This window comes from Lynx canadensis, chromosome C1 (assembly GCF_007474595.2).
Source record: "Lynx canadensis isolate LIC74 chromosome C1, mLynCan4.pri.v2, whole genome shotgun sequence".
NCBI classification, from domain to species: domain Eukaryota; kingdom Metazoa; phylum Chordata; class Mammalia; order Carnivora; family Felidae; genus Lynx; species Lynx canadensis.
Genome location: NC_044310.1, coordinates 173,491,874 through 173,517,653, shown reverse-complemented (window position 1 = coordinate 173,517,653; position 25,780 = coordinate 173,491,874). Strand labels below are relative to the sequence as shown.

General features: G+C 39.9%; 1 protein-coding gene across 1 annotated transcript in view; it reads right to left on the bottom strand.

Moving 5' to 3' along the window:
• The window catches only part of ITGAV (integrin subunit alpha V), a 93,464-nt gene extending 68,225 nt beyond the window's left edge, over positions 1-25,239 (bottom strand). The window contains exons 1-2 of the mRNA XM_030325262.1: positions 25,055-25,239; positions 14,818-14,945 (exon numbers count right to left, since the gene is read on the bottom strand). Coding sequence (XP_030181122.1) covers positions 14,818-14,945; positions 25,055-25,239 — 313 coding nt within the window. The remainder of the gene's footprint in view (positions 1-14,817; positions 14,946-25,054) is intronic.
• Between the last annotated feature and the right edge of the window lie 541 nt (positions 25,240-25,780).

Sequence of the window (25,780 nt, the reverse complement as noted above, 5' to 3'; positions counted from 1 at the left end):
AGAGAAAAATCCCTAACCTCAAAGTGTTTGGAGTTACAGACAACTGAAAAACTAATTATTTGTGAACATAAAAATAAGTTCTGGGGGCGCCTGGGTGGCTCAGTTGGTTAAGCATCCGACTTCGGCTCAGGTCATGATCTCACAGTTCGTGAGTTCGAGCCCCGCATCGGGCTCTGTGCTGACAGCTCAGAGCCTGGAGCCTGCTTCACATTCTGTGTCTCCCTCTCTCTCTGCCCCTACCCTGCTCATGCTGTGTCTCTCTCTGTCTCAAAAATAAATAAACATTAAAAAAAATAAAAAAAAAAATAATAAAATAATTTAAAAAAAAAATAAGTTCTGAAATCACTATGAACATGAGAAACTGTTACTAATTCTAACACAGAGGTGTCGAGAAACATCTTTTGCATAAAATTAAATGTAATTGTTTTCCAAAAGCAAACAAGAAGAGAGTCAAAAGTAGAGCCAGAAGAAAACATGATGAAGCTTGTTTCTCTGGGGTTGGTATTTATTTATTTACTGAGTTATGACTACCACAAGGAACAGAGAATCAAAATCTCCTTCCCCTTCCATGAGTAATTCTGATGGCTCTGCTGGAGCCAGCACAAAGAATACAGGCCCTGTGAAAACATCCATTACTTTCTCAATGCTGGTTTGTTTTTTCCTAGAGATGAGAAGGAATGATCCTGAAAGCATTTAACAGTTTTAAACACCAAGTCTTTACTGAAGATTTAAAAAAAAAAAAAAAAAAAAGGCCGAGTCAAGTTAAGTCTTAAAATAATGAGTCAGGTCAAAACGAGCCAGGGAAAAGATGGATTTTAAGGGATCCTATGAATCTACTTTTGGTGAAACACTTAAAGTGTTACTAACTGCATGAGTATTAGTTGACTAGTAATAAAAGAATTAGATTAATTGATTTTTAGGTTGCCTCCCAGCTCTCCCGTTAATAGAATTCTGCACCAACGGATGACAGGTTATACCAAGAGAAACAGTTTCATTCACGAAACACAAATTCCTGAGGGTGTCTGGCTGGCTCAGTGGGCACAGCATGCAACCCTTAATATTGGGGTCATGAGTTCAAGCCCCACGTTGGGCCTAGAGCCTACTTCGAAAAAAAAAATTCCTTAGATTTATTTTGTATTAACAAGGGTAGGGGCTCTATTTTTCTTTGTGTTTTTAACTTCCTAATCTGTAGTCCTGTCACAACTGTAGAAAGACCTAGACACAACACTGAAAGAAAATGTACAAAGTCAAACTTAAGCTGTTTTTGAGACGGCCTGATTATTTTTATTGCAATGAATGCGAAATTGAATGGCACAGAGGCCAGAGAGCAGCTGAAAGTTTTCTATTTGCTATTAAATACAAAGTGTAGTAATAACATCTAGAAAATATTCCACAGCGTTTTCTTTACCAGAGAACCAGCAAGGCCAGTTTGTGGGTTTGCCCACAGCCTGCAGCCAGGCCCTCCTGGGAATAAGTGCTGAGTGTTCCAGCAAACTGTTTTGGGTAGACAGGGGAGTAACCTGACTTGTGACCTTCTCTAGGACAGATACTGTTAGTGAGAGGTGACACTCATTCACTGAATTTGGAACACAAATGTAGAAGCTTCTCCTGTTTTTAAGAGATATGTTTAACAATCATGCAGGGAAGCCGTATTTCTAAACGGAGACTTTGGCCAGGTTTTCCTCTGTCAGTGCTGATCATCAGTGCAATCTTTTCGGAAAAGACTCATCACTGAGGAAACGGGGCAGTAGTCAGTCTCTTCATAACATCCGCTTCACAGAAAAGGAAAGCAAGAAGAGGATTTTCCCAAATGTCACCATAACAGGTTAAAATGCAAACCCAGATACAACCCACTTAAGAATATCTACAATTATCTTTATTTCTTTCATTTTCCATAATTACTCACTTCCCCACAACTGTTGTCTGGACACGATATAAACAACCTTTTCTTTACTTGTATACCTCTTCTTTCTTTAAAATACCTTCAGGCACTCATTTGCTCTCCATGACAACCCTTAGGGGTAGGTATTACCCCTGGCAAACTTAAGTCACTTGCCCAAGGTCATATCTAATGAGTGTCAGAGCCAGACTCTGGGCTTACCTCTTCTAAGTCAAATTTGCATTCCTTATACCCACAGAGCCAACACAAAAAAGGATAAGAGTGAACGAGACCTACTTATGTAAGCATGCCCCTTGCCCCAAAGTAGCTTGCAGTGTAACCAGTATCAAACAACAAAATATATAAAAGGGCACTGTGGTAACAGAATAATGCTCCCATGCCCAAAGATGTCCGTGTCCTAATCCCCAGAACTTTACATGTGAACGTGTCCTTGCATGGCAAAAGGGACTTTGCAGATGTGATTAAATTAAGGAACTCGGAAGCGGAAGATTACCCTGGATTATTTTAGCAGGCCCAATGTAATCACAAGAGGATGCAGAAGAGTCAGTGTCAGACGATGTAGCCTGAGAAAGACCAGATTAGCCACTGCTGGCATTTACGACGGAGGAAGGAACCACAAACCAAGGATGCAGGAGGCCTCTAGCAGCTAGAAAGGTACCAAAACAGATTCTTCCCTAGAGCCTCTAGAAGGAACGCAGCACTGATAAAAACACTGATTTAACGCAAATCCCACTTGGACATCTGACCTCCAGAACTAAAGATAATAAAATTGTGCTATTTTAAGCCACCAAGTTTAATGTAAGTTGTTACGACAACAAGAAATTAATTCAGGGGGCGCCTGGGTGGCGCAGTCGGTTAAGCGTCCGACTTCAGCCAGGTCACGATCTCGCGGTCCGTGAGTTCGAGCCCCGCGTCAGGCTCTGGGCTGATGGCTCGGAGCCTGGAGCCTGTTTCCGATTCTGTCTCCCTCTCTCTCTGCCCCTCCCCCGTTCATGCTCTGTCTCTCTCTGTCCCAAAAAAAAAAAAAAAAAAAAAAAAAAAAAAAAAAAAAAAAAAAGAAATTAATTCAGGCATGAAGACAAAATGGAGAAAACAGACCACATCTATCCTGCTACATGAATATTCTTGATGTTGTTTTGCATCTCAATATAATACATTTTAGAATATTTTTACTTCTAAAATATATTAAAATATACCTTAATTTTTTCTTAAGTCTTAGTTTTCCACATCCCTATTCAGATAAATTAACTGTGTTTTCTACGTTATCAGTCATCTTCATACCCTAAATGACCTTTTGTTTCATTAATTCCACAATGGTTCAAAGTTCATACTATTCTGTCAAATAGGGAAAAATCAGTTTCAGCCATTATGCAGACCTTGGTTAAAACCTACTAATGATGTGCAGTCACTAGATCAAAGGGTTTAAAAAATTCAAGAGGGCAGGGCGCCGGGGCAGCTTAGTCGGTTGAGCATCTGACTCTTGATTTTAGCTCAGACCCAGGGTTGGGGGATGGAGCCCCACATTGATCTTAAACCCTGCTTAAGATTCGCTCTCTCTCTCCCTCTACCCCTCTCCCCCGCTTGTGTTCCGTCTCAAAAAAACAAACAAAAAAATTAGTTTAAAAAAATCCAATTGTACTATTTCAATCACTACACAAGTATGTAAAATATTTGAAAGACACTAGGCTTTTCCTTTTACATTCTAGCTTTGGCTCCGTTTACATATAAAGTCAAGAAAACCAGCAGGAAAAAGAAAAATGAAAAGTCACACAAAAAAATACAACTAGAAATGAAATAAAGGTTATGTTTAAAGTTAACAACAACAACAAAAAGATGAGAAGCACAAGTCAATAGCTTGAAAGAAAGTCCTCAACAACATATGTGAGAGCAAAACTTCACAAATCTAAGAAATAAGAAATTTTAGACTGAGGTTTCCTTTTGTTCCTGCAGGCTCTGTAATACATAAATATCATTCAAAAATCAATTAAGCTTGCCACCTTGCACTGAATTTTCTACTAAATTAAACTTTTAATCACAGAACCCTCCATTTTCCCTTATTGTTTGAAAGGCATATGTATAATATTTTGAAGATATTCAGGGCAATATTCATTATTTCATATAACATAAAATTCTACTGAAAATAATGACTAGTAAAATTAATAGAATAGATACTGAAAATGTTATTTTCTAGGTAACGTTCATGTCAAGTGGTCTTAGTTGGGCAAGGAACCAAGGTCTACCCACTGAGATCTAGACCTTTTCATTTTTAATACAGTGTTCTACGTGTGTTAGGCTTTACAGTCAATGGATTTGGGTTGACTGCTAGGGTACTTTTTTAAGTTTTTATATTTATTTTGAGAGACAGAGGGAGCGAGGGGGAGGGACAGAGAGCATGGGAGAGAGAGAATCCCAAGCACGCTCTGCACAGTCAGTGCAGAGCCCAATGCAGTACTTGAACTCAAGAACCATGAGATCATGACCTGAACCAAAATCAGATGTTTAACTGACTGAGACACCCAGGTGCCCCTAGAGTGCCTTCATTTAGATGTCTCCTCAGCTTACTTCCACTTTCATTTCTCATCATGCCCTCAATGCCCTCACACTACACATAGAAACTTTATACTCACATACAGATTCCACGTATGTGGGTCACACAGAATTACTTTTCATTCATAAACATCTTTTACTCATCTATGCACATACTGTTTCCTCTACTTGGAACCCTCTTCTATATGTAGTGAATTCCATTTCCTTTTTCATTAGCTAGATCATATGTCACCAAGTGACCTGGGAAGCCTTCCTCAAAGGCACCAGGCAGAGTTCGATACTTCCCAGTTACGCCTTCTTTATTCGGTATAAATGTATTTGTGTCTACCACTCAGAATTCAAATAAAATAAATGTAGATTGGTCTTCCAAAAATATTTTTGAAATCTTCCCTCCTCTCCACCTACCCAAAATCATGCCCTGGAGTAGGAAGGAAAGCACACTAAGCATATTTATCTTTTTGTTTAAGAGCTTCTTTAGTTTCTTTAAGTGCTATGCTGCCTTTAAGACAAAATCCAGACGTCCTTCCTTAGCTTTTACTATGTGTCTTAATGTATGTGACCAGCTACAGTGAAATCACCTTCCAACAAATTTATACACTAAGCATCCAGTTACATCTTTGGTAAACACTGAAAATAAAATTAGCCCATAAATTATTTATCACTCAGTAATAGATACACCATGTATTCTTTAATTTATTTATTTTTTAATTTACATCCAAGTTAGTTAGAATATAGTGCAACAGTGATTTCGGAAGTAGATTCCTTAATGCCCCTTACCCATTTAGCCCCTCCCCCTCCCACAACCCCTCCAACCACCCTCTGTTTGCTCTCCATATTTAAGAGTCTCTTAGATTTTTGTCCCCCTCCCTGTTTTTATATTATTTCTGCTTTCCTTCCCTTATATCCATCTGTTTTGTACCTTAAAGTCCTCATATGAGTGAAGTCATATGCTATTTGTCTTTCTCTGACTAATTTCACTTAGCATAATACCCTCTAGTTCCATCCATGTAGTTGCAAATGGCAAGATTTCATTCTTTTGATTGCCGAGTAATATGTACAAACACACACACACACACACACACACACACACACATATACACCACATCTTCTTTATCCATTCATCCATTGATGGACATTTGGGCTCTTTCCATACTTTGGCTATTGTTGATAGTGCTGCTACAAACATTGGGGTGCATGTGCTCCTTCAAAACAGCATACTGGTATCCCTTAGATAAATACCTAGTAGTGCAATTGCTGGTTTGTAGGGTAGTTCTATTTTTAATTTTTTGAGGAACCTCCATACTGTTTTCCAGAGTGGCTGCACCAGTTTGCTTTCCCACTAGCAGTGCAAAAGAGATCCTCTTTCTCCATATCCTTGCCAACATCTGTTGTTGCCTGAGTTGTTACTGTTAGCCATTCTGACAGGTGTGAGATGGTACTGATTTGCATTTCCCTGATGATGAGTGATGTTGAACATTTTTTCATGTGTCAGCTGGCCATTTGGATGTCTTCTTTGGAGAAGTGTCTATTCACATCTTTTGCCCATTTCTTCACTGGATGATTTGTGTTTTGGGTGTTGAGTTTTGTAAGTTCTTTATAGATTTTGGATACTAACCTTTTATCTGATATGTCATTTGCAAGTATCTTCTCCCATTCTGTCGGTTGCCTTTTAGTTTTGCTGATTGCTTCCTTCACTGTGTAGAAGCTTTTCATCTTGATGAGATCCCAATAGTTCATTTTTGCTTTTGTTTCCTTGCCTCCGAAGACGTGTTGAGTAAGAAGTTGCTGTGGCCAACGTCAAAGAGGTTTCTGCCTGCTTTCTCCTCAAGGATTTTCATGGCTTCCTGTCTCACGTTTAGGTCTTTCATCCATTTTGAGTTTATTTTTGTGAAGATACACTATTTATTCTTAAACGATGTTTTCTTTCTATTACCTTATTTTCCAACCAAAAAGAAAAAAAGGCACCCTCTTGCTTCTATACTTTTTCTTCTTTTGAAGGACGCTAAGTTTTGTTTCCTGACACAAGCTTATAATCTATCTTTTCTTAGTTGTGTGAGAGAAGCCAGGCTTTTCCTGACTTTCACAGGCAGGAGACAGAGACTCAGGCCTTCAGATACTACCACAAAAGCTTTGAATCTCTAGCAAGTGATGCATAGAGACAGGGATGTGTAAGAAATTATTCTCCTGCTGCTGTTCCATGCTCAGAAACAGTGGCTCCAGCAGCAGTAAAACACAGGACCAATGGTTCCTCTGCTAGCTTCTGTGGCTCATTTTTTAGAAAACTAGTGAGTTATCAATATCCTTCTAATAACTTCCTGTTCAGCTAAATTTAGCCAAAGTCAATTTTTATTGCTTTTCACAAAGAACCCAAACCTATATGCAAAATACACACACATGCATTCTACCATATATACCTGTATCTATATACCCTACCTCTCCATACACTACTGGCATACAATGGTGAGCAGAAATAAATTTGTTCCCTGCTTTGAAGAGCTTAGTCTAGCCAGGAAAACAACCACATCATAACATAACCAGGAAAAAAAAAAATCAATGTAAATTTTAGCTCAATGAAGAAAAAGAGCTTCAGTTAGGGCACTAAGACTGTCTGTATAGCAGAACCTGATGAAACAGAGGAGGAGGGAAATTGGTAAAGGCTGTTCACAATATACTATTTAACACCGAGCATTTCTAGATCGGCAAAAAGCACCCTATTGTGGAGCTGGCTGATGTCTGTTCTTTTTACAGGAAGGGCTAAAAGTCACTATTGTTTTCTTAAACAGTCCATGAAACAAAGGAGCCTAAAATACTTCATGCAGTTAGTTACCAATGTCAAATGTTGTGGCAAAAATCATCAGGGAGGCTTCTCAAGGCTCAGCTGAAGTTTCAGACTCACAAAACTGCCAAAGGCCACACATAGCACCAGTCTATTTAGAGGATAGGGCAGAAGCAGACGTCCCTCCCTGATCAGAGTGCTTACGTGACTTTCCCCGTGCAGTAGTGCATACATACGGATATTCAGAGCTCTTCTCTTAGCCTCACTAGGTAACAGCTCACGCAGGAAGAAACAAGATATGGTGGGCAGAGAGGACCTACCCCAGCTTCAAAGCTTCATGCCCCAAAGAAATGGTACCTCTTATACTAACTTCACAGCCATTGCTTTCAGAATTCCCACAAAGGACATGCCATTTATAAATCATTGTACTCAGGGAACCCTAGAGCTGCGTACAGCATCCCTATCATGTATTTTCAGTCTATTTACAATTTCTCCCAGTCTAAATGCAGTTACTGACCCAGGACCATTTTTAGCATAAGCAATGATATCTAGTCACTTAACCACTCAGGATCCAGTAAAATAGAACAAAAAGACAAGATCAAATTGGCATGCAGATAGGAAAGGGTTTCAGTAACCATTTTCCAACAGCCAACTACTGATAACATTCAATGTCACTGTCCCTATATGTATTAATTCAGTTAGGCTGCATTATGCTGTAATAACAAGCGTCCCTAAAATCCGTTAGTTGAAAATAACAAAGAATTATTTTGTACATGTACATCCTAGATGAGTAAAGCGTCTATGCTTCACGTCTTCCTCACTCAGCGACCCAGGCTGATGGAGGCTCTATCATTTAAACTATCACTACTTACTATGGCATCTGGTAAGAGGAGAGGAAGAATAACTCCTAATCCTTCTACCCACAATTGATACACTTCTACTCATGTTTAATTGGCTAGAAAAAAAGTCACATGGGCATATTTAAATTCAAGGTTTTCCCAGTTTTAGAAACAAGATACTGATAGACAGTCGTGATATCTACCACATCATATAAACCAGATATAATTTAAAAAAATGATTTTATGGATTTTATTTCCAAAATATTAGAATCAGCATGGAGCCCTTTTAAGCATTAAAGTCTCTTCTGCACCCAGAAACACAATAAAGTAGCAGATAAACTACCTAATTTAAATTCTTCATGATCACCCCAGCAATGTATTACAGAATGTAGAAAGGTAGGTAATTTTCCCAACTAACATTGGAAAAATGACAAAGCTGGACAAGCCTGTCTGACTCCAAGGCCTATTTCCTTTTCAAGACATCACAATGTACAGCAAATATAAAGTCAGTGAAGAGAGAAGAGTCACAGGGCAAACTGTACCACAGCATCAAGAAGGTTAGGAACAATAAGGGGACATGAGAGTTCCAGTCAAAGAGCAGAGACTTTAAAATAAGGAAGGAATGGTCAGTGGAGCAAACTGTAAAAAGTCCAATAAGATGAGGGGTCCAAAGTGTCCACTGAAGTAGGTGGCTACTAACAATTTCAGTTAGAGCCACTGCTGAGTTGCCAGACTGAAGTGACTAAACATGGAAAGTGATGAAGTGGATTCAATTATCCTGGATGTGAAGAGACAGAGAAAGGAAAATGGCTGAGAGGAGATAATGTTCGAGGGGAAGCTGTTTTGATCAGTTTTTCAGGTAGAAACAATTTAAACATGTTTGAAAGTCAGGGAAAGGAAAAGTCAGAGGAAGGGAAGGGAACAGAAGGGAGAAAAGAGAAGGAAAGAAAAGGAAATGAAAGAAAAGGAAAGGAAAAAAGAAAAAAATAGGGGCACCCGGGTGGCTAGGTCGGTTACACATCTGATTCTTAGGCTCAGGTCATGATCTCACAGTTCAGGTTTATGAGATTAAGCCCTGCGTTGGGCTCTGTGTTGACAGCAAGGACCCACCTTGGGATTCTTTCTCTCTCTCTCTCTCTCTCTCTCCCTCCCTCCCCAGCTTGTACTTTCTCCCTCATTCTCTCTCTCAAGTAAATATTAAAAAATAAAAAGAGAAAGAGAGAGAGAATGAAAGAAAAAGGGCAAACGCAGAGCAGGGACAGAGAGAAATGAAAGAACAGGCAGTGTCCATGAGAAAGCAGAGGGAGTAAGTGGTAACAATACAAAGCAGCTTGTATTTACTGAGCCACCACAATGTGCCAGTCCCTGTACTAAGCACATTACATGTCTGAACTCACACACATATTAACTCATTCAGCTGAACACATACCCAGGAGCAAATCTGATGAGGACAATGCATCGGGCAGCTGGCAGTAACAGTGCAAGTTAAATAGCTGTAAGTGCAGAACCAGGGTTTGAGCCCAGGTAGTTCGCCTCCACAAACCACACTAATATGCTCAGCTATTATCTCCCTTGACATGCGACTGAGATGAGGGAAAGACAGACAGAAAAGCCACTACCTCCCTTGAGATGCTGAAAAAGATAAAAAAGGTATTTGTGGTGCAGAGATGTTTATGTGTTTGGGCTTGGATGGAATGAGCTCCTCAGGAGAGGTGTAAGACAAGTTTGGGGGATGCTTAAACGTAAGCATTTCTTCCACAGTCAAGACACAGTCTGACAGTGTCTTTCTAGATACACGTTATTCTGACTAGCTTATTGCAATCTATATTATCGTCTTTTCTTAAAAAACAAAACAAAACAAAACAAAACCTATTTGGACAAAAATTCTAATTGTTAAAAAATGAAGTTTTAATTTATATATTCCTTTTATAAGGGAAGTCTCAGAAGTTATACAACATGATTACAAAAATATCTTCAGGAAAAAAGAGAACAGACCAAAAAATACTTATCTGTACACCTATAACTAAAACTTTATTTCTTCACTATAGGAAAGGCTCTTATGATCCATTCATTCACTCACCTATTCAATTTGCTGAGCACCAACTTGTACTAGGCACCAGACATTGCTGTAGGCCCTAGGGCTACAGCAGTGAACAAAACAGATTAAAACACACACACACACGCAACTGTTCTCATAGAACATACAAACTAACTGAAAGGAGACATTAACTACCTTACATAAATACCTTATGTAGCAATGTGAGTATTCCAGGGGAAAAAAAAAAGCAGAAAAGAGGACAGAGCACAAAGTGGGAAAGGGGCAAATGCAATTTTAAATAAGATGGTCAGGGAATGACTGAGAAGATGGTATTTGAGCTATTCTTGAAGGTAGGGGTGGAGGGGGCACCCAATGGACATTTGAGAAAACAATGTTCCAGGCAGAGAGAAGAGCCCAAGCAAGGGTGAGGTGGAAATGTGTCTTTTGTTTATGAGCCACTGCAAAGAGACCCAATGAGGCTGGAAAAGAATGGAGAGGAGAATAGCAGAAGATGAAGTTAAAGATACAAATAGTGGACTGAAACTCAGGGACCTCTCGGCTACTATAAGACAGATGGTAAGGTATTAGTGGAATATGAACAGGAGTGTTATAATCGGAATGTTTTAAAAGAATCACTCTAGGGGCGCCTGGGTGGCGCAGTCGGTTGAGCGTCCGACTTCAGCCAGGTCACGATCTCGCGGTCCGGGAGTTCGAGCCCCGCGTCAGACTCTGGGCTGATGGCTCAGAGCCTGGAGCCTGTTTCCGATTCTGTGTCTCCCTCTCTCTCTGCCCCTCCCCCGTTCATGCTCTGTCTCTCTCTGTCCCAAAAATAAATAAACGTTGAAAAAAAAAAATTTTTTAAAAGAATCACTCTGGCTGCTGTAGAGAACAGTCTGGGAGTATCCAGGGCAGAAGTGGGGAAAACAGTGACACATAGCAGCTCTCTTCCAACTGCTCCTCCAGGTTTCCTATCCACCCTGCTCTTGGCCCAGGATGTTGACCAGGATGAACTCACGGACTGCCGTGTCCCCTGGCTCCCATGTGGATTCCACCAGTGGGGAGCACACACAGGATCAAAGGGAGGGAAGAGAGTGAGTCAGAGTGGTTTTTTCCCCCTGCTCCTCCCTTCCAGTTACTCTGGACTGGCTACTGCCCTTGGACAAAAGCCACAGCTCCTGTCCTGTGGCTTTCTCCACCTAATCCTCTGAATTCTAGTAACCACTCCCTTCCCGATCTACCTTCAGGCCAAGGGGCCCAATTGTAATGAGACCTTGCACTCTTTTAAAATAGTTCTTTTACTAAAAGCTCCTCAAACTATCCCAATTTAAGCATACCATCCTGGCAGTACCCTTGCTAACTCAGGAGTCCACGGCAACAGTGCAGGTGGGAGACAATGGTGGCTTAGACCAGGATGTTAGCAGCAAAATGACAAGAAGCAGTTAGATTTTGATTTTCTGATAGATGTAATGTCACGCATAACTCCAGATTTTGACATAAGCAACTAAAAGGATAGCATGCCATCAACTGAAATTAATTTCTTTTTTTTAAATTTTTTTTCAACGTTTATTTATTTTTTTTGGGACAGAGAGAGACAGAGCATGAACGGGGGAGGGGCAGAGAGAGAGGGAGACACAGAATCAGAAACAGGCTCCAGGCTCTGAGCCATCAGCCCAGAGCCCGACGCGGGGCTCGAACTCACGGACCGGGAGATCGTGACCTGGCTGAAGTCGGACGCTTAACCGACTGCGCCACCCAGGCGCCCCTGAAATTAATTTCTTAAAATCACAAATCAATAGAAAATATAAGTAAATATAGTAAATAGTGGTGCACAAGAAAAGGAATGCTATGGCTTACAAACAAATGCAAAGATGATTAATCTTACCATTAAAGGAATATAAATTAACATAATCATATAAAATATACATAAATAGATACATAATATGGATAGGATAATTACAATATAAAGTTGACAAAGATAAATGTATGATGATAAACGGTGTTGTCATGGATGTCAGAAAAGGAGGAATGGTAAAATTCTTCCCATTGTAAAATTGGGGGAATATAAACCTCTGTGAAGAATAATTTGCCACACCTATCAAAACTTCAAATGTACATATTTAAAAATCCTCTGCTAGGACTTTATCCTACACACATACTCACACATTTGCATAAATACATACATATAAGATTTTTCCCTACTGCAGTGTTCATAATTACAAAAGATTAGAAACAATCTAAATGTCCAGCAACAGGAAATACAAGTTAAATAAATTAGGTTATATACACTAAAGAATAAATACCATCGGTATTTTGCAAAGAACAAGATAAACTCTTGCTTATATATACATATGGAAAGGAAAACTCTACAAAAGATTTATATTGTTGGGAGGGGTGGGGAGGAGTCAAGTGCTTAACAGAAATATTGAGTATATTCTTATTTGTGAGTCTTTTTTTTTTTTAATTTTTTTTTTTTTTTAACATTTATCTATTTTTGAGACAGAGAGAGACAGAGCATGAACAGGGGAGGGGCAGAAAGAGAGGGAGACACAGAATCTGAAACAGGCTCCAGGCTCTGAGCGGTCAGCACAGAGCCCGACGCGGGGCTAGAACTCACGGACCGCGAGATCATGACCTGAGCCGAAGTCGGACACTTAACTGACCGAGCCACCAAGGCGCCCCTTGTGAGTCTTTTTTTTTAAGGATATACACATATGTGGGAGTAAGAAAATTCTAAAAAGATCAAAGAAATTGTTTAGAACAACTGCCTCTAAGCAGGTTGATGTGAGAGACTCCTTTTTTTCATTGTATACCCTTTTTGGACTGTTTGAAATTTTTTTTTTTTTACCAAGTGCATATATTAATTTGTTAATAAACAGAACAGTACATAAAGCTAAATTTTAAAAAAGCAATAAATAATCTTGTGTTCCATAAAAACCTATGGTGTTGAGTACAGAAATATATCTGAAAAGTACAACCTATCAAAACTAAAGTATGGTTTCATTTTATTATTATCTTATTTTGTTAGAAGATATAAATGCCCTGACCTGTATTATTTTGAATCACTGGTGTTTCTCCATTTGTAGTCAAATAGAGCCTATTGACATACTCTTGGGGTTTTCCAAATGTCAGCCATATATGGAAAATACAACAGGGCTTAATGTAGATGATTTCAAATGGAAAAAAACAAATATGTGACCTGATTTCTATTAAGAGTTAACTTAATGACAGACACTCATTTTGGCACTGACCAGAATGCCAAATGGAACAGCCTACACCATGATTCCTGTTTCACTAATATTATAATTCCCAGAACTAATATATTTTAGAACTAGCAGGAAACAACAATATGGAAAAAAAATTAGTTGTCTTTAGGCTTATCTTAAAATATTCTCTCAAAGCCAGCAAATCAAAATTGTTAAAAAATTCTGTAAAACTATTTTACCAAAAGAATGCCACATTATTTCTTTGAAGATTCTCTAAGTTTGCACCAATGTAGACAAATATTCCAATACAAATGTGTACAGGATTCTATATATTTTATTTCATTGATGTAAATGTAAAACAACTTTTTTCTTCCCATCTTCCTCATGCTATTTTTCTCCTTTCCACCACAGTCTTGTCTGACACAGAAATTTGTCCCTATAGATAAGATTTTAATGTTATCCAAACCATAATGCATAATTTATCCAAGAAATTTTGGGTAAGAATTTTTTTTTTTAAGTCAACCAAATCTACTTGAATACAAAAATTCTTCAACTGGTTTTGGTAGCACCACTCAAGGTTTTAGATTATTTCATGATTAGGGACTTGATGTATAATTGTCAGTAAGTTGCACTTCAATTTTGCTGACAAAGAAAAAGACAAAAAGCCTTGTTCCTTCTTCTCAGAAGAGACAGAAAAACACTTTAATATATTTCCCCAGATTTCTGCAAATTCACACGGTTTGAAACTGAAGACATCCAAAGCAGTGAAAATACAATGTATTTTTAAGACTTTTATACATATATGACAAAATTGTAGGAAAAATGTTAAGTCTTTTGTCTTGATGTAACCTTCCTAGGGATCTGAAGTGCTTATATAAATTGTTTTATTAAGTTGTTACATTTAAGCTAAAGTAAGTTCTTTTAAAAATTAAATGATACTAAATAAATATCTAATGGGGGGAATGAAGGGGTTTCGGGACACCCCCCCCCCCCCCCCCCCCCAATGTGCCATTTTGGCATATGGATTATTTTGAGCTGAAGGCACTTGATATCCTGTGGACTCAAGAGACTTTTGTTGCTCCCTTAACCACACAGATGAAGCTAAATTGAGTATTTTTCTCAGAATATGGGTTATTAACAGAGACAAACTTTATCTGAGTGACCCATCTGTATGGCAGGGCAAACATCTAACTATCAAACATCTGCTTCTCTTATTACCACTCCATGAAATGCATTCCTTTCCTCTGAAATCCCAGACCCCTACCCCCTTTCTCCTTAGTTCAGGATGACATACTATACCTCATTCTGCCTGTCTTCAGAATTTCCATGTCTATATGGATTCCCCATACAGATATGCACCTATTAATTTTTATTTTCTCCTGTTATCTGTCTCCTGTCAACTTGATTCTTAGCCCAGGTAGAAGGGCCTTTAATGGAGACAGAAATTCTTGCTCCCCAACAGGAGGGAAGGGAAGAGAGGGTAAAGGAAAAGAGGCCACTGTTGAAATATTTACCTGTGGCATCGAATTCGATTGGCTGGCACCCGCGGTGAGAAGACCAGTCACACTTGAGGACTTGCCCTCCTTCCACAATCCCAGGCTGGGTAGTGTTTGCTTTGGGTGCTCCCACCAGAAGAAACATCCTGGTAAAATACAAAAGGGAAGATAAGATTTTAAGTGGCACAAAGCATAAACAGTAACCTATGATTTAGAAAGAACAATCATTCTCTTGCTATTATCCACAATTATTTTTAACCATTCACTGAGGGCATAATCTATCTTCTATATTCATTTGATGCTCTTACATACATACATTATTCAATACAGTTTATCCATGCTAATAACATCTTATAAGGCAACTTCAGAGTGACATGTCATTTAAAAATCTGTGCTGGTCAAACTGTACACTTTAAACATATACAGTTTATTATATATCAACTGCATCTCAAAAAAGCTGTTAAAAATGTGTGCTGGCTAGAATCTGGGACAGATGTTTTGATTTAGGGTTTTTTGGAATGGTTTTTTTGTGTGTGGTCTTCCATAGACTTTCTATATCCTGAATGCTAAGCAAAACTAAATAAATAAATAATTCTAAAGTATTGTAATTCTACCTACTATCATTTTTTTCTTTTTGAAAACATATCTTGTTTTGGAACTACTGTACTTCAGTAATTTTTTTTTAATGACTAATAAATTTATCTTTTCAGAGGATTAATCTAGTCAATCCTGGCCAAAGAATAGGATCGCTATTCAATTTCTTATCAGGATAAAATGAGCAGGAGACAAAATAATACAGAGTCCAGCTTCTAAGCAAAAGAGACCTTTTCATTAGTTTTTTCTATTCATTCAGAAAAAGAAACGGCTTGAGTGTCTCGTCTACATAGAGCACAGTCCTGGGCACTGGGAACATCACCATGAATAAAACAACCTCGTTTCCTGCTCTCGGTGGTGTTTACATTCCCTTTGGGAAGAAATGGAGAACCTGACCAAGAAAATCAGTCATGCTTACAAATGCTGTGAAGGAAAAACTTCTTTACATAAAGGAAAGTAATCTTGAAAGAATGGAGGGGAAAGACTTACTTTACATAAGGAGAAGTCAAAGGAAGTTTTCTGTAAAGAAGGAAGAGGAAAGACCTTGTTTAGATAAAGTAGCAAGGAAACTTACTGCTAAATATAACCGAGATGTACAGGATTAGATGGTCACCAAGGAGTGTTTGTGTGTTGGGGTGGGGGGGGAGGGGTTGGGGGGGGAGGTAAGGTGAGAAAGGTGGGATAAGGGTGTGGCATGAAGAAGTAGATGGGAGCACCCTGGGCAGAGGGACAAAGACCCTCAGCAAGAAAAAGATCAGTGTCGGACAGTTTCAAGAAAAAGGTGTGGCTGAGGCAAAAGAGCAAGCTAAGAGGGACACATGATAAAGGTGGGGAGCTTGGCAAGAACTAAATCAAGCAGGGCCATTCAACTAATGTAATACTCTTGGATTTTATCATAAGGTCTATGTGAAGCCTTTGCATTTTTTTTAAGCAAAAGAATGACACAATCTAATAGAGAAAACTATATTTGGTGCCTTCTGGGGAAAGGATTAAGGAGGGAGGGGAACAAAATGGAACAAGGAAAGTAAGAGACTTTCAGCAGGGAAGGGAGGAGATAATAGTGACCTAGATTGGGAAGGTGGGTGGAGAAGGAGATGGGTGGGCAGACTTTGGAAATATCTGGAATAGAATGAACAGGAATAGCTGGTGGCTGTAATATGGGGGAAAGGGAAGATTAAAAAATGTCACCCAGGTTTCATTCTGAAGTGCAATTTACTGCACAAAAAGAAAAAAGCCTAAAGAGTAAGGAAGCAGAAGGCAGATTAAATATTTACAGGAAAACCAAGAATTCAGTTCTCAATGTTACTCTGAAGTATCTGTTAGACACCAATTGGTAGTCCGGAGCTCTGAGGAGAGTTTTGCCTCAGAGATCATGTATTGAGAATGTCAACTTAGGGAAGCTTTAGAAAGAAGAGAGCCAAACAGTGAGCTCTGGGGAGCAAGAGCCTTTAGGAGTCAGGTAAAGAAAGAGGATATAGTAAAAGAGAATGAAAAGAAACTGATTGAAGTATAAAAGAAAACAGGATATAGTTATACATGGAAGGCCCTCAATAAATGCTACCACCATTATTATTTCACTTCCTCATTAAACATTTAGTCACTTAAATTGTAGCATAGAAAATACTTCACTGCCTTTCCTTTTTTTTAAAGTTATGAACAAAGCTACATTTTAATATGAGATGTGCTCATTTTAACTTTTACTTATCAATTTCAATTTCATTTCTTCCGGGTGGTATCTGCTAAATCATACTTAGACTCATCCAGAGCTGGCTGCATGACTGACTGGCTGGTTTAACAGGAATCCTGCTTTCTGATATTCATCTTAAAACTCCATACTCAATAAAAAAAATTAAAAAAAAATTAAAAAAAAAACCAAACACTCCATACTCAAAATAAAGGCAAAACTCCCAACCGAACCACACCCTGTTTAATAAAGCTTTATGCAGTCATATTTGGCATCAGTAAAACATCAATGCTGGCTCCTTCTCATCACAACCAACTTAGTTTGCACTCAGCAGGAAAAAAAAAAAGGCTATGAGTAGGAGAGGCCTTACGTACCCCCATGAATAAGAGGGCACTCAATGTCATCCAGCCTCCTTTACTGCAGGGGAGCTGGTTAATAGCTAAGATATTTATGTAAATAAATATAATTTTATATTATAAGTATAAATAAATATAAATAATTTTCCATTTCAAAAGGTCAAAAATTTGGCCATACACATCATAAAACTTCCCCTATTCATCTGGATTAAATGTTTTTTGGGGTTTTTTAAATTTTCTTTCAATGTTTATTTATTTTGAGAGAGACAGAGAGAGAGAGAGAGAGAGAGAGCGAGTGAGCGAGCATGAGCGGGGCAGAGGCAGGAGAGAGGGAATCCCAAGCAGGCTCCACACTGTCAGCACAGAGCCCCACGCGGGGCTCCATCACATGTGCTCAAACTGTGAGACCATGATCCGAGCTGAAATCAAGTGTCAGACACTTAACCGACTAAGCCACCCAGGTGCCCCTGGATGCAATGAGTTTTGAGCGCATGATAGGGAAAAGAACATTTCAGACAAGTATACTTTTCAGGGTCTACACCTGAAAAGGCTGGGGTCAAGTCCTGCAATAGTCCTAATAACCATAATACAATCACAGGTATACATATGATTTCAGTGCTGGGTAACAGCCAGGTTCCAGATGAGGACCAAGGAGGTGGTTCTCAGAATTTGCCTAGAAATTTCCAAGAAAAACTCATTTCCTGACCATCACCACATTGCACATTATAGAATCTTTTATAATTTTTTTTTTATCAAAGCTATTCTTCCTACCTTATAATAAACTGCTTCCTTGAGGGGTACTTGGGTGACTCAGTCGGTTAAGTGTCTGACTTCAGCTCAGGTCATGATCTCAGTTAGAGCCCCTCATCCGGCTCTGTGCTGACAGATTGTGTGTCTCCCTCTCTCTCTCTGCCCCTCCCCCAGCTCACACACTCCCTCTCTCTCTGTTTCTGTCTCTCTCTCTCTTTCTCTCTCAAAGGTAAATAAATATTAAAAATAATAATAAAAATAAATAAATAAATAAATTGCTTCCTTGAAAGTAGGAGACTCTAATTTATCTTTGGGCCTGGCACATAACAAGCACTCAAGAAAAGTTTTTTTAATTGACAGGTAAGTAGCAAGTAAATTCGATAGTTACAGGCTTCAATCTTAAGAAAGCCCTATGTAAATAGCCATTTCCACTACCACCAAAAATCATCCTCTATTAAACATCCAATTATTTAAATTACCCTTACAACAATTTCTTTACATACATATTTCTTCTTAATTTTGGATTTCAGACACTTTCTTTACTTGGGCACTATGAGAGAGGGCTGGAAAGTTACTCGCAGTAAGGGACTTCAGCAAAGACACAAAAAAGGACGTGGTAGGAGGGTTCTGAAAGAAAACTGCACTCCACTGGCAGCACAAAGTTCGCATTCCTTGGATAAGACCATGAACATGGCTGCTGCTTCTCATCCGGCCATTTGCACATTGTAGGCATGAAATGATGGGTAATTAGATGTACTAACATGGGTGTTCGTTAGGTTTTCCTAAGCATACTTTCATGTGCAGTCTTGCACATTGGTGAAATGCCACAGAAATGGTAGAATAATATAAAAGGAATGTGTGAGCACTGTTAATTTCTAAATGCTAGGTTAATGGGGGAGAAAAAAAAGCTGAGGAATAAAAGTACTTTGTCCAAAGTGTCAACATGATATTTACTTTTAAAGAATATTACAGAAAGTTTTTAAAAAAGAAAAATGGGGAGATGGAGAAAGTAAACTGCCTTAGACAAATGTTAAGTCCTAAGAAGGAGCTATATAAAGAGAAATTAAATATTTATAGAGAATAAAAAGTAAAGGATGATAAAAGATGATATTTGAGAAAATTAAGGAATATAAAAGCAACACAGACTACAGAAAACAAAAGCCCTGTTGATGTATTAGGAAAATGAATTTTACATCACGTATTTTTTTTACTAGAATAACAAAACAGCCTGCTAATGAAATGCTTTATAAGAATTAAGTAATTATTGAAGTTCATCTAAGAATGTCTAACTAATGTCTGTAACAGCTTAATTAGGGTAAGAGAAGTGACAGAGCTGAAAAAATTTGGCAATATAAACAGCACTGTCTAACAAGCAGTTGGATACTATAGGTTACAATTACCCGATATAAATCAACTGAGAAAGTCACTTGTTCAATATTTGAGCCTCAGCTTCCTGTATAACAATGCCCACTGTGATCACTTCTAAAAAGATTTCTGAATGTGGACAGTAGACAAAAACAAACTTAGAAAATCTGAAGGCATCATAAAAATATATGATGGCCCCAGAATTAAAAACAATTAATAAACTATTCTCTCTAATAAAGTAGAACACATAAAAGTTAAAAGCTATTTTCAAAAAGGCTTTCCTTTCCTCAGTTTCCTCAAAGGATCATTAATTAACTTAAATGCAAGACCTCAAGAGGAAAAAAAAGGAAGAAGGGTACAAAGTAGAGGACTTGCAACACTTCCTGACAAGAGTGGGGAGCTGGGGAAGACGCTTGGGGTTAGCTGGAGCTGACAGAGATTTCGCTGATTAGCAGCGAAAATCTGAAGCTGAGCAACTCCGTTTCACATGCCTGCCGCCTTCTGCTGGCAGACTCCATCTCCTCCCAAGTTTACCCAAGAACAGAATCAGGATCCTTATCCTCACTATTCTGGTCAAATGACTCAAGACATGTCCATCATTATGGTTTACATACACGGGCAGACTATTAATCAACATCATGCCACAAGAAATTCTGAAAGATAAAGAGCAGAGTGTGTCGGTGGGGGAGGAGAGGTAGAAGAAAAAGGGAGTGAGGAGAAAGTGTAGGAGAAGGGGGGTGGAGGAAGACAGGATGGAAAACAAAAAAGGGGGAGGAGAGGTACAGGAGGAGTGGGGAGGAGAAAAAAAGAATAGATGGGCAGGGAGAAGGAAGAGGAAGCGAGAGGGAGACAAGAGGATCAGAGAAACCAACCAGGAGGATGCCTTTCGGATGCACTTCCTATCCAAAGTGGACTTTAAGGGCAGTTGCTTCAGGGAATGTGACCTTCACTACCAAGGAGAGGCAACCAGCCAAACAATGACAAGTACATTTTTTAAACCCTCCAAATGAACTAAGTTATTTGGCTGTTTCAGCACTGACTTCTCCAAGATAAAGCATGTCTAATATATCTGGCTGACTCCGGGCTGACCAGTGAATGAGCCTTCATCAAAAGCGACTTTCGAAAAATTACCACACCCGTATATAGAAAAAAATGTGTATAAAATAGCATGAATGTTTTTTCAGAGAGGTAATTCCAGTCTCAGATTTACTTTTCATTTAAAAAAAAGTGCTGCAGGGTCAATATTTATATGACATGAAACAAGCACAGTAACTATAAATTCTAGACATTTTCTCTTTTCTTTTATAATGTCCTATAAACCCCGGGGGGCTTAATCAGGAGTAATCAACACAGAGCTTGCCTTTTAAATTATAAGGGTATAGTCTATATATGTATATTACTTATGACAAGAATAAACAACCAATATAGCCAGAGCCACACAAAGTTCACAAAAATGAGCTGGCATCACTATGAGAAGGGTTATGAACATGGTTACAACGCTGAGGTGAGAAACTGTGCGTCAACATTGAAAAGTACATGCAAGTTGTGTCAGGAAAAGGGGCTTCATCCAGGCTAAGCAGTCTGGACTTTCTCTCTGGCCATGGACGTACTGTTGAGGAAATTTTAGTAGAGTACCAGATCAAAAAGATGCTTCAGAAAGATAAAACTATTAGAAACATGTAAGATCTAAGAGCCAAAGGATGGGGACAGGGATGAGGATCTGAGTGTCACAGACCACCCTTCTAAGCTGAAATCAAGGAAGCTGAAGTCAGGTGCAGAGCAGAGATGAATGCAAGAAATATTAACAAGGAAGAATTTCTAGGACCTTCTGTCTGGTGACTAATCACTGACTAATATTAGGGGACTACAGTAGGAGAGACAAAGAAAAATAGAAAATGAGAGGGAGGAATACGAAATTATTTCCAGGGCAACAGAGAAAATGATGGCACCATTATTAGAAACAAAGGTGCAACTGACATCACCACTTGGTGAAAATGAGTGGAGGTAAGATGGGCTGGTCAAGGAGGAGAGATCCACAGGCTGTGGGATTATGAAGTTGAAGCTCTATTTTTAAATCCAAGATGCTGCCAGGGCAGCAGTTTTATTTTAAAAGTTTTCCAGGTGCTGCAAACAGGAAGTCAGAATTGAGAACTACTGAATGCGCTGTAGGACCTTCTGCGACCAGGGCAAACTCACCCACACCTCTTCCTTGGGGTCACAGGAACATGAAGCAACTGTAAACAAGGCTTCATTAGTATTTAAGGGGGGGGGGGCAAGAATTCCAATCCAGTGTTGCTCATTATAGCATTATGTAAAAATATATATGTAAAATGAGAACTGTAAACCTTATATTTGAAGAATAAATAAGAAAATTGTCCAGTTACTTTCTTCTTAAAAATTTAAAATTTGTGGGACACCTAGGTGGCTCAGTTGGTTATGCGTCTGACTTCAGCTCGGGTCATGATCTCAGGGTCCATGGGTTCGAGCTCCACATGAGGCTCTCTGCTGTCAGTGCACAGCCACCTTCAGATCCTCTGTCTCCCTCTCTCTGGTCCTCCCCCACTAGCACTTTCTCTCAAAAATAAGTAAACTTAAAACAAATTTTTTTTAATTTGAATCCTAAAATTAAATGGACTTTAATTTCATACCCTGTCTTTTGATCCCAACTTGCCCCCAACCTCACACCAATCCACTCTAACAAATAAAGACTGAAAACCTTTCTGGCCTCAGTGTCCTCATCTGTAGCAATGAGTTTATCTACTTCCCTACTTCCCCTGGTGCTTTGTGCTATAGAGTGAAGTGAGATACCATAAGTAAAAGTGCTTTGTGAGTTATAAAATAGGCTAATCAACACAAGATATCATTATCCTAATTAAACCTAAGGTGCAATTTTCAATTTCTCCAATTATTCCCCCAAGAAAAATGTGACTTTACTTCATGGCCTGTATATGATCTTTAAATTTTATGTAAGTTTGGCAATATAGTCACTGTAAATTAATGTATATAGGGGAAAAAATGCAGAATGCTGACTTATTATTTTTCACAATTTTAAATCACAATTTTTGTGACCTTTCACTTTAAACCTAGGACTCATGATTGAAGGGATTTCTTGAGGAGTCACCTTAATATTTGTCCTTAGTATTTTTCCTTTTCTTTAATAGTGACTCATTAGTTTTCACAACAATATGGAAATTAACTCAGTAACAATTTTTTATAACAACAAAAATGAAACATAAAATAATTCTACAGCTTGCTGGGAGTATTTAGGTACCAAAAGAAACTAGAAGCAATGGAAAGAGACTTCATTACTGTTGCTTCCTCATTGATCGAGGGATTCTTCTTTTAGGAGAAAGGAGTCTTTAATAAACACTTTGTTATTTGTGGATTTTTTTTTTATTTTAGAAGTTTATAATCACACCAAATAACGACAACAGTAAGTGCAGCTGTTAATATAAATCACATCCTCATGTACCTTGGATCCAATGCTTGTTAAATTTAAAAGTATCTTTTACAAAATTAAGCATAATTTTACACTAAGCTTTGTAAAATCTGAAAAGCTAAGAAGAAGCCTTTGTTTGTATGTGTTTTTTTTTTTTTAATCTCAAAATTGATGTCTGTTTACGGTAGACTACATCTAGAACTCACTAGTCTATCAGTAACAAAGTCACTGATGAAGATTTCAAAATATTATATGGAATCAAAGCAAGTTCAATTTTACCTTACCATTGAAGGCCCACATGAGAGGTCATGCAACCTGTGTATTCATAATATATTCAATAACTACAATGATTAGTCAAAGATTAGCCGTCCAGGCTGGCAATCAAAGATGGTAAACCTCTCATGACAACAGTTCGATATTACTGCATTTTCCATAGTAACAACACTTAAAGTTTATCATCTTGTCATTATCTTTACACTGCTAAACTCAGACGGTTTCAACTTACACCATTTACAAAACATTCCATCAGCTCTGAAGTATTTAAGCGCTAACTCTTGCTAATTTAAGTACCTACTCTTGTCAAAAGACAATATATTTTCTCAAAACTACTAGAATTTCTGTACCAATTAAAGCTAAAAGAGCACCTCTGATGACAACTAAAATCGGTACTATCAAGGCATACCCTTGAAGCTATCTGGAAACAAAAGAACTTTCAAATAACAGATAAGGCTGACAGAATGATTAAATCAAATGAGGAGGGAGTAAATGTTGCCCAAACTTAGTGATCATTTTTTTATCATTTTGGAAAATCTGTGCTTAGGTCTGGATAGATAGAAGGCGCTGAAACAGAAGACAACAAACAAAACTGAGTTCACCACATAAAACAATGCCTAGTTTCCACTAATTGCTTCCATACTATTTACTGCTGCAAGGTCGTCACCTTTGATGAATCAACACTCAGACAAATCATCAACACCTTTGATGATCAACACTCAGACAGTATGAATAAATCATTGAAAGATATTTAGATCACCCTCAAAGTAGGCACACATGAGTTGGAAAAATGGTCCTATCAAAGTACTGACCATCAAGATTATTCCCCTTCTACCGCCTCAAAAATAGTACCTTCAATACAGAAAAAAGAGAAGGGAAAAAATGTTAGAATTTCCAAGAGCCCTAAGAACAGTCTTCCTTCTTGAAAACAGGACTTAAACATCAGAAGGCATCCAGTGAACATCTATCAAATCAGCATTTCTAACGCTAATATGGGGGTGAGGTGGTGAGAACGATGATGTCAGGTTCGGTCAAATCAGAGACAACTTTGAATCCAATGGTGACATTAACTCTGTTACAAATCCTGACGGCCTTTGCAACGCGAAAACGTTAGCAGTTTGAAAACGTAACTGAATTCTTAAATACTGCAGTATTCAAATGACCCGCAGTGAATGAAAAGTCAGCAAACACCCTTGTTCTTTGTGAACAATGACCTAAATAATGAATCACTATAAAAAGAACACATGACACATTCAATTCGTCTGTTCGCCCTCAAATGTGCAAAGGTCTGACAGTATCAGAGATAAGACACGAGTTTACTACGACGGTATGGTCATTTTAGTCATCAGAATGTCTGGAAAAGGAGCGAACGAGAAACGGAATCAGCCCGCGAGGCGGAAAGTGTGGGGGAGGGCTTTTTAAGTCTGCGAAGCAGGCTACGGGGAAGGCGAACTGGTACCGGAGGAAAAAAGAAGTTCGGGAATGAGCCTGACCTAGCCCGAGACGCTAGCAGGGGCGGCGCGGAGTCCGGCGGGACCAGCCTTTGTTGCTTTCCCACTTGCCCCGAATTTGAAGCGCACGTCTGCTTCAAAGCTGTCCGTCCGGGGAGAGGCGAGGGGGGCACTGAGAGGAGGCGGTGGGTGCCGCGGGGGTTCGCCTCCCCAGATCGTCCATCCGCCCAGAACCTAAACCCCCGGTGGGAGTGGGGGGACGGACAGTCTCCCCCGGGGAACGCAGGGTGGGCGCGCGCGGTGGGGGAGGGGGCTGACTCCCCTTCCAAGTGCGGCCACTTACGAAGACGCGCTGGGCACGAAGAAATCCACCGCGAAGCCGAAGTAACTTCCTTCGGGGCCGGAGTACTCGGCAGGACTGTCCACGTCGAGGTTGAAGGCGCCGCAAAGAGGCAGCAGGAATCCGGGAAGAAGGAGCAGGAGGCGGCGCGGGCGAAGGCGCAGCCGCCGCCGCGGCGGAGAAGCCATCGCCGGAGCGCGCGCGGGGCGCCGAGGCCGGAGCCGCGGCCACCCCTCCCGGAGCGCACGGTGCCCGCGGCCCGCCGCCGCCTGCGCGCGCCGAAACTGGCCGGCCGCTCGCTTCGCGGCGAGTCCCCGACAGCGCCCGGGGAGGTGGGAGGGCTGAGCCACCGAGCGGCCGCCCGGGAAGTGGGGCGCAGGGCGTGCAGGGCGGGGACAGCGGCGCCGGCGGCCCCCGACCTCCCTCCCGCTCGGCCGCCCCGCGCCTGGGCTCCCGCTCGGGACTGCGCGGGTGAGCGCCGCACCCCCCGCCTGAGTGCTGCCGCGGGCGGTGGAAGGAGGTAGAGAAGGGGGAGGAGCCGGCCCGGGAGGCCTGGCAGCGGCGCTGGAGGAAGTGAAGGAGGAGGAGAGCCGTCCTCCGACTGGAGAGAGCCGGGTGCACTTCCGTGCGCGCGGTCGCCTCCCGTCCCGAGAGCGAGGTGCCAATGCCGAAGCCCCAGTCCCTCAGATCCCCGGGCCGCGGCAGCGCTGTTGGACGAGGGCCTCGGAC